Source organism: Thamnophis elegans, chromosome 7, assembly GCF_009769535.1.
Source record: "Thamnophis elegans isolate rThaEle1 chromosome 7, rThaEle1.pri, whole genome shotgun sequence".
Classification (NCBI taxonomy): Eukaryota; Metazoa; Chordata; class Lepidosauria; order Squamata; family Colubridae; genus Thamnophis; species Thamnophis elegans.
In genome coordinates, this window is record NC_045547.1 from 71,346,977 (window position 1) to 71,357,126 (window position 10,150).

Genomic DNA, 10,150 nt, shown 5'->3' on the forward strand with positions numbered 1-10,150 from the left:
GTAGGAAGTAGTAATATATACAGATATATATTGATAGCGCTGTATGAGAGTCACTTTTAAATAGCTTCAAGCGGTGCGCATTAGTGCCCTTCAGAGAGCCACGGCTCTTAACCTAGGTGGCAACTCACAGCAGACATATTTGTGACCGCATGAAAATCCTATTTTCTAGCCATATGGTCAAAAGAGTCTGTAAAAAGAACCTGCGGTGTTCCCCTTCCCTGGGTTTCTAAATGGATGCAGATTTAAGGAGCGGAGATCATTCAGCTGTATTGCCAGGGGTTACATAAGACCAGATTTCTGCAGAGTGACAATCACGGCAACTCCGGGCTCTGCAAGCAATAACCAGAGCAAATAAATAAATTAACCTGGTTCTTTCGCTACAGGGATTGCCGTTAAAGAACAATGCTGCTTTTCTGCTACTTGTCACATTTTCGGCAGTTTTATACACTTCATCCCTTTCTATTGTTGTTGTTGGAAGGTATTTCCTCAATAAGACCTACTTTTCTAAGAGGGCTGTTTGAGCTTCTTGCTCTTTATTATTCATTCCCAAAGCGGAAAGCATGCTAATGTGATTCTCCTACACTCCTTGCCCTTCCTAATGTGTAAAGTTCCCTTTAATTACAAAAAAAAACCCCAAACTTAGCTTTAATTAGAGTTTATCCTTTTGAAATTACCGTTAGGCTCAAGACAGACCCTGGTGGATTTCTCTTCAACCCTCCAGATCCCATTTTAGGGCAAGAGTTCAAAGTAAAGTTGAAAGTTCCCCTCGCACATATGTGCTAGTCGTTCCTGACTCTAGGGGGTGATGCTCATCTCCGTTTCAAAGACAAAAAGCCAGTGTCCGAAGACATCTCCATGGTCATGTGGCCGGCATGACTAAACGCCAAATGTGCACAGAACGCTGTTACTTTCCCACCAAAGGTAACCGTTCCTATTTTTCTATTTGCATTTTTACATGCTTTCGAACTGCTAGGTTGGCAGAAGCTGGAAGAAGTAACAGGAACTCACTCTAGCGGCACTAGGGATTCGAACTGCCAAACTGCGGACCTTTCTGATAGACAAACTCAATGTCTTAGCCACTGAGCCACTGCATCCCGGAAGAGTTCAAAAGATGTACTCAAAATCCCAAAGGCATCAAATTTCCTGAAAGTGAAATGTTTCATGGCCATGGAGAAAGTCAAAATGGAAGTAGTGACCCTGAAACCAAACCTTTGCTCCTGTTTTACAGGCAACACTGACCCTGAGGGCCCCTGACTTTAAGGCAACCTAACCCTAACCCACCCATCACCAGAAAGATGTGTTAGGGGAAAAAAATCTCCTCTTCCTCTCCTTCCATATTCTTAGCAAATCTAAACTTACATTATATAGGGGGGGGATTCTTTCAAAAGAAATATGGGGCTGTTATCATACATGATATTTCTCCCTAGACAACATCATTTCCAAAAGAACTACAAGTCTTTCCCGAAGAATTGTGATATCATTCACAATTACAAACTACAGAGGAACTATTGAGTCTGTCATCTGCACCTCCATAACTGTCTGGTTTGGCTCTGCAGCCCAACAAGACGAACACGGTCTTCAGAGGATAATTAGAACTGCAGAAAAAACAATGGCTACCAACCTGCCTTCCATTGAGGACCTGTACACTGCACAAGTCAAAAAGAGGGCTGTGAAAATATCTATAGACCCCTCGCATCCTGGACATAAATTGTTTTTACCCAAATGCCATCATTCTGCTAAACAACTAATTCCCACAACACTGTCAAATTATCTATTAAGACTGTATTACTGTTGTTCTTCTCTTTCTCCCTAGTACCTATTTCTTCCCACTTATGACTATAACCATGTTGCTTATATCTTTACGATTTATATTGTTTTATTTGTTTCCTAGAATGATTTGATTGCTTATTAGTAACCTATGACTATCACTAAGTGTTGTATCTAATGGTTCTTGATGAATGTGTTCTATTTTATTTTTCTTTATGTATACTGGGAGCATATGCACCAAAGACAAATTCCTTGTGTGTCCAATCACACTTGGACAATAAAGACTTCTATTCTATTCTATTCTAATTAAACTCTATGCTGGTAAATCTGATAACTTTAAAAGGACAATGGGAATGCAGGTATTATTATAATAAAGACCCGAATGAAGACTATAGAAGAATAAACTAACATTTTTCCTTCCTGGTGGAAGAATCACTGTATACAATAATAATGCAATTTCAGCTTATCATTTTCTGCAAACTCAGCAAGAGTTACTGAGGCTTGAAACCACAGTTAAGCTATAAATGTAATAACTCTGCAAACTCACCCAGTGATTACATGAAAAAGGTACTAACCAAATCCTGGTTAAGTATGATTTGTGAGCTCAGTCATTGAATCAGTTCTTTCTCTAAACAATTATCAATCAATCAGAATAGAATTGGAAGGAACCTTGGAACTCAACTAGTCCAACCCCTTGCTCAAGGAGGAGACCTCAAACTTGGCAACTTTAAGACTTGTGGACTTCAACTCCCAGAATTCTCCAGCCAGTTATGGGAACTAAAGTCCACAAGTCTTAAAATTGCCAAGTTTGAAGACCTCTGCTCTATACCATTTCAAACAAGTAGCTGTCCAGTCTCTTCTTAAAAACCTCCAGTGATGAAGCTCCAACAACTTCTGTAGGCAAGCTGTACCACTGGTTAATTGTCCTTGCTGTTTGGAAGTTTCTTCTTAATTCCAGGTTGCTTCTCTCCTTGATTAATTTCCATCCATTTTTTTCTTGTCCTGCCCTCTGTTGTAACTAAAATAACTATAATGTAATCTTACTGGCCCTGGAATTGCTGGTGGACTTCTGCAGCCCTTCTATTTGAGGTTCTTTAAGGTTAAATGTTAGGGTGGGAGTTAGGGTTAGGGTTAAGGTGAATCTGCTTGAATCTTCTTTCTATCTTTAATCAAAGAAATTCCTTTTTTCCCCTTGTTCCTATGGATAATGACAAATGTTTGATTTGTGGCTTCCATAGAATTTTTTTTTAAATTGGCGAGTGGTTTAATAATGTATTAGGTTAAGCTCACCTTCCAAAGCTATACTAGAAAAATTATTTATTTGCTTGTTTATTTCTTTGTTTGTTTATATTGAATTTAGTGATCACACTATCTCATTCACACAGCAAGGAGATTCCTCTAGAATCTCTTCATTGCTTCATCCTTCAAATGTTTATCATTTGTTTCCCCACAAAGTATTTCAAGATGACAGTTTTTAACCATTAGGCTACTAAATTATTTTACTTTGCATTGTGATCCATCTGCCAGACAAAAAGGAATGAAATGCCCTAACTAAATAATGTTAGTTATGTTAGTTAGTTAAGCGCCAAGCATGGCGATTTGGTTGCAAACATTTCATCCCTGTTTCGAGGAGACATCTTCAGTGCCCTTTGGATTAGGCTCGTCTGGCGGAGCACTGGCCTTAAAATACCTTTCTGAGTCCTGGTCTGATTTCAGGTTGTAATTGGCTGGCTGTAGTTGCTGAGTCATAGTCCTTGGTTTTCATGACCTGACAAAAGCGCGCACGTCAAAAGCGCGCTGACAAAACCGTGTCGCTAAAACCGCGACATCATCAACGCGGCGACAGAAAGCCAATTTAAGTTAAGGTAAGGGTTAGGGTTAGGGTTAGGTTTAGGGTTAGGTTTAGGGTTAGGTTTCGGATTATCTTTAGGGTTAGGTTTAGGGTTAGCGTTACATTTAGGGTTAGGGTTAGCGTTACGTTTAGGGTTAGGTTTAGGTTTAGGGTTAGGTTTAGTTTTACAGCGTGTTTCTATCACCGCGCTGTTGTTAACACGATTCAGTGCTCATTCGTTGGAGCGCTTTAGAACTCGCGGTTTTGTCACCGTGGTTTAGTCGGGTGCGGTTTTGTCATTCGCCCTTTTGTCGGTGAACCCTTGGTTTTAAGTACCGTATGTATAATATAAATTAGTGCTACTGTTGTTGAGTAAATTAGTGATGGGATTCAGTTTTTTTTTACTACCGGTTCTGTGGGCATAGCTTGGTAGGCGTGGTGTGGCATGGCATGACTTGGTAGGTGTGACTTGGTGGGCATGGCAACAGGAAGGATACTATAACATCTCCATTCCCTCCCCACTCCAGGGGAAGGTTATTGCAAAATCCCCATTTCCTCCTGATCAGCTGGGACTCGGGAGGCAGAGAATAGATGGGGACGGGGCCAGCCAGAGGTAGCATTTACTGGTTCTCTGAACTACTCAAACTTTCTGCTACCGGTTCTCCAGAACTGCTCAGAACCTGCTGAATGCAACCTCTGGTTTAGCTGTCTTCTGATGAGGTCATTGTTTGGTTTCATCATCAGAAGACATATGAACAACAAAACCAGCACTAATTTACATCACACAGACAGTACTTAAAACCAAGGACTATGCCTCAGCAACTACCGCCAGCCTACCACACAACCCGAAATCAGACCAGGACTCAGACGGAAAGGTATTTAAAGGCCAATGTTCTGACAGACGAGCACAATCCAAAGCGCACTGGAGATATCTCCTTGAATGGGGATGAAACGTTTGCAACCAAATCATCAAGCTCAGAGTTCAAACTAACATAATCAACCCGGGCTACTAATATTCAAAGATATTTAAATAATGTTAGCCCTGGTACAGAGGTGGTATTCAGCCAGTTCTGACAGGTTCTGGAGAACCAGTAGCGGAAACTTTGAGTAGTTTGGAGAACCAGCAAATAGGCTGCCCCCACCCTCTCTGCTTTCTCCCTGCCTCCCAGCTTATCTTCTTTCGTTGCCCTGAACAGGAGAATGGAGCTGGAAAGCAGGTTAGTGGGGTGGGAAGGGAATGGGGATTTTGCAGTAACCTTCCCCCAGGTGGAGAGGGAATGGGGATTTTGCAGTATCCTTCTCCTGCCATGCCCACAAAGCCACACCCACAAAGCCACGCCACACCCACAAAGCCATGCCACACCCACAAAGCCACGCCTACAGGGCCAGTAGTAAAAAAATGTGAATCCCACCATTGCCCTGGTACAACTCTTCAAATTGACAAATATCAATCCTTGTTGACACCGTGCAACATAATGGAGCAGCCTCATGCATGATTTTGGGTTTTATTCCAAAAACCATGCTTCAGAAGGAGCAGGGATCTGAGTTTCCCAAGCCCATAAGACAGCTGTTGAAGAGAGCTGTGCTTGCAGGAAAAACAGAAATTTTTAAAAAATGCAAACAAGGCTGCATCTATGTCTCTGCATACTGCAAAGTAGTCTTTTTTTTTTAAAAAATGCAAACAGGCTGCATCTATGTCTCTGCATACTGCAAAGTAGTCTTTTTAATATAATTCAAGCATTGCATTTCTCTATAGCCAGTGGTGGGATTCAGCAAGTTTGCACCTATTCAGGAGAACCAGTTGTTGGAAGAAATCTTATTTTGTTTTATTCCACTTTACAGGGCTACTCCTGTAAGGAAGGCAGGAAGGAAACATTCTGGTGTTTTTCTAGCCTAATCTTTATTGCCCTGCTTACAGAAACTGCCTCTCTGGTTAACCCTTATTATATTGTAACAGCTAAGGCAAAGCGCCCATCCACATGAGTGATGTTGAGTTGGCCACGCCCATCCAGTCACATGACCACCAAGCCACACTACACAGCTGGTCATTAGGGCAGAGAACTGGTTGTTAATGACAATATACTGTCAATATATATGTGTGTTGTTTGTGGACTAGAAAATGTTTTGAAAATCATGGAAGAGTCCCTTGAGTCAAATTAACCTTTTAGTAATTTAGTAGTTTTTCTTAGCAAAATATTTCAACACTAAAAAGCACTATTGCTTTTTAACTAATAACCCTTCTGAATATTTTTCACCATTAGGTCTTAAAAACAGATGGATAATTTTTCATTAACCTTACATTAGCCCTTACTTTCAACAGGAAAAATAAATGCTCGTGTTGAAAAAAAAAACCCACTTTATTTTAAAAAGCCCATATTATGTAGAAAAATAATCAAGTCAGGTCAACATATTCAATATGCAATAAAGAACTAAAAGAAAATTCATTAATTTTGGGTTTGTAGCATTGATTTTTTTTTTTTTTAAAAAACCACCCTTGTTCAGAGAAAGCCGATCACTGCTAGAAGCATCTGGAAGGGCATTTTCCATGGGAATCAGTTTGGTGTTTAGGGAAGAAAGTGGCAAACATCTATTGATTGTGGCCGAAATGTCAATCGGCTAATTTTGCCTCACAGCCAGAAGAGCCTTAAGCCATTTTGTTTTAAAACTTAATACCAGCAGCCCATCTGGGACTCATAGAAACCATGAATAATAATACATCTAGCAATTGGCTAACAAAAAGTAGTTTGATTAATGCTATTTATGGACACGGCAAGGGGAGGGAAAGAGGAGGGGGGAGGCAAACCACACACCTGCACCATCCTTGGGTAGATTTATTTTTGCCACTTAAAACGTAAAGACCTCAAGAAAATATGCCCCAGAATGAAAACCACTTTGATTGTTAGCTTAAAAGCCTCACACTCAATGTTTCAGAAATGTTCCAATGAGAAATTAAAAAAGGCTCCATCAAGCATCAAGCAGAGGGTGAGCAGCTGTGAAGAGGCAGCAATAATAACCAGACATTGTCACTGCACCTCAGAGGATTTTTGCAAAGGGAAAGATATGAGGTATGGGGAGGAGGGGAACAGTTATTTCCGTAAACTATCTGAGAACCTTAGATTATTAGCACAGACATATAAAGAGACAGACAATACTTTGCTTTGCCCATATCTGTTGGGGAATAAAATTTGTCCTCTTCCATCAAAATGTCTGTGTGTAGGGATATGGAATAGCACCAACTCTTTTCTTCTTTTTTTAATTTATTTTACTTGCTTCCACAAAGAGGAGTAAATTTGCTTGAGGATTTGAAGGAGAGAGGGAGGGAGGGAGAGGTAACTATTTAGTCCGTCCTCAAGTAGGACACCCATAATAAGTATTTTTTTTGTCTCAACTGCCTAAATTTCAAACTTTTGATTCAAAAAGGCCTCTGTTCCCATCACGAACAGCAGAAGTGACAACTGGACCCAAGGATAGGGTGAAAATATTCAAGATGGCGGCTGCCATAGTGCCACCGAAGCTCTGTCCATTTTGTGCGCGTGCGGATTTTACCATACCGTTGTAGGAAGGGTGAAATTCAGCAGGTTCTGACAGGTTCTGGAGAACTAGTAGTGGAAATTTTGAGTAGTGCGGAGAACTGGCAAATACCACCTCTGACTGGCCCCAGAGTGGGGTGGGTGGGAATGTAGTTTTTGCAGTATCCTTCCCCCAGGAGTGGGGAGGAAATGGGGATTTTGCAGTATCCTTCCCCTGGAGTGGGGAGGGAATGGGGATTTTCCGGTTCCACCACAAAACCGCCGTAGACTAAAGCGCGTGTGACTAAAGCGCGGTGACAAAACCGCACCATCAAAACCGCGCGACAACAGGGCGCAGAGAACAGCGCGCTGACAGAAGCGCGCTGTAACATAACCCTAAAAATAACCCTAAACCTAACCCTAAATATAACGCTAAACCTACCCTAAACCTAACCCTAAACCTAACCCTAAACCTAACCCTAAACCTTACCTTAAGTTAAATCGCGCTTCTGTGGGCGCGCTGTTGTCGGCGCGCTGTTGTGGGCGCGCTTTTGACATCGCGCTTTTGACATCGCGGTGTTGTCGGCACGCTTTAGTCTACTGCGGTTATGTCGTGCCGATTTTGCAGTATCCTTCCCCCGCCATGCCCACTAAGCCAAGCCCACAGAACCAGTAATTATAAAAAAATGAATTTCACCATCTTCACATTTTGGTCACGTTCTGCACACCTTTGTCGAAGCCTTCCTTAATGGACCATTTCACAACAACCAAAGGACATCTGCAGGTCACATGTGGAAATGCCCAGTGTCAGAGCTGGAACATGCCAACTCACTCTACCCATTTCTTGGAAAATTACCTACTTTCCTTAGAGTAAGAGACAAATACAATTTCATTGATTTTTGTCAATCTTCCGATAGCCCAAATACTTGATGGATCTCCCCAAAGTAAATTCAAAAGCACATTTCAGTACCAGACCTGGAAAAAGTTTACTATTCAGAACATGGAAAGAATAAGAATTACTAAAAGATGGAGTAGACGTATCTTGGTTAAGCTATCTTGGAAGTCAGATAATTGAAGTTTTCTCAGTTTGGCGCAGGAAAGGGAGGAAATTTGCACTCTTCGGTAGGGACTCACAGAACAAAAGTCAAGTCCAGCCCAACGGATCAAGCAGAAACCCAGCAAGTCAGCTTTCAAATAATGTTATTTCTTTCGTTAAGAGCTTCAAAGTCACCATCCAGGGATATAATTCACTAGAAAGGCTTGAGGCAATGGTGCCTTGTCTTTTCCAATCACTTTGCACCTATTTCTACATCAAAATAAATGGATTAAAACCTCACACGCGTGGACAGATCTCTCCAGGTGCACAATATTTTGCTTGGGGAAAGGCAAGGCATTTCCTCCCCAGCCCAAACCCAGATATGGGCTGAACAAACTATCAGCATCCTCTAAAAGGAGAAAGGAGAGGATGAAGCCTATCATTACCATCGCACATCCCGTTTAACAGTTAAACTGCCAGACTCAAAAAAAAAAAACTGAAGAGGGAACTTCACATCTCCAAGCATACAATATCTTTAAAAAGTAATAAGGGAACCCTGTGAAAGTTGGATTAAAAAGGGGAAGCTGGCTGGGGAAAATCAGAACATAAATTGAAGTTAATACACGTTGTAATTAATGGCTTGTATTGATGCAGGGCAACTCCTGTACTTTTCTGTCTAGACAGGTTGTCCCTAAACAACGTTTCATCCTAAGAGTCGCCTTTTTCCCTTTGCGGAAAAGTGAACTTTTTTTCAGGCTCAGAACCCACAGAAAACCAACCCTGGGAAGGTAACTTTTCCAGCCCTCTCCTTCCCAGGGAAAACTAAGCCCTTATCTCCCCTTTGGTGGCATCCAGAGAGAGAGAGATCAGAAAGGCAAGCCTCAGACTCCCAGGGCAAGCCAGGGCTGGTGCTCGGGGAGGGAAGAAGGGGAGAGAGAGGGCGAGAAGGGAAGCCAGCTCCGGACAGCCCCGGCTGCTGCTGCGGCTGCTTTGCTTGCTCGCTTGCTCTTACCTGGCACCCCGTTGCCGCCGGTCAACCTGTCAAGCTGGAGGATCGCCAGAGTCAGACACAAGCGCCGCGCAAAGTCACGTCCCCATGTTCCGGATCGGGATTCCGCGCAACCTGGCGGGGTGGTTTTTTTTTTTTTCCACCCCCGTCCCTCTCCCCTTCGCTTAAAGAAGACGCGCTCCGGGCTGGCAGAGGGCAGCCACAGACAACTGACGCGCTGACAGCATCCCGCTGATTCGCAGATGGGACAGCAAGGTGGGCGGGACCGGAGGGGCGGAATGCCAATCGCTCCTCGCGGGAGGGGAGGGGGGGGGAGAGGGGAGGGGGGAGGGGCGGGCGGCCGCCGTCTGGGTCTCCCTCCCTCGGTTCGGAGGCCCGAGGAACGCGGCGGACGGGACGCTTCGCGCACCCGGGGATGGGTGGGTGGAGAAGAAGAAAGAAGGAGGACCGCAGCCTTGAGGGCTTTCGTCTCACACAGATGCACCCCGTTGGCTGTGGAGGGGAGGGGGAAGAATCGTGGGGGGGGGGGGGGAGGAGGTGAGGTGTGTGTGGGAAGATGCAACATCCTTTGCATGCCACAGACTGAGGGAAGCCAACAATTAACTCTTCCTCGGGACAAGCTGGACTTATCCGTTAGGTTAGGAGGAAGGTGCCCGTTCTCTCCCCCCTTCACGTCTAAGAGAAAACAATGCCACCCACCCCCCAAGAAAGAGGGGAGGAAAATCTCACTGACTGCCCAAGGAGCTGCTGATTCAGTTCTACAGATGAATCGTTTGAGTCTGTCATCTGCGCCTCTATAACTGTCTGGTTTGGCTCTGCAACCCAACAAGGCAGACAGGGACTTCAGAGGATAATCAGAACGGCAGAAAAAAACAATTCGTGTCAACCTGCCTTCCATTGAGGACCTTCCATGAGGACCACTACAATTTTCCTCACAGGGAGACTGCCATAAAGGCATTGTAGTCTTAAAAGTTGCTGTTTTGTTCATTCTGGTAAAT

At 43.4% G+C, this 10,150-nt stretch overlaps 1 protein-coding gene across 1 annotated transcript in view; it reads right to left on the reverse strand.

Moving 5' to 3' along the window:
* SCUBE1 (signal peptide, CUB domain and EGF like domain containing 1) overlaps positions 1 to 9,938 on the reverse strand; it is a 210,808-nt gene extending 200,870 nt beyond the window's left edge. The window contains exons 1-2 of the mRNA XM_032221864.1: positions 9,882 to 9,938; positions 9,156 to 9,369 (exon numbers count right to left, since the gene is read on the reverse strand). Coding sequence (XP_032077755.1) covers positions 9,156 to 9,369; positions 9,882 to 9,938 — 271 coding nt within the window. The remainder of the gene's footprint in view (positions 1 to 9,155; positions 9,370 to 9,881) is intronic.
* Positions 9,939 to 10,150: the final 212 nt, after the last annotated feature.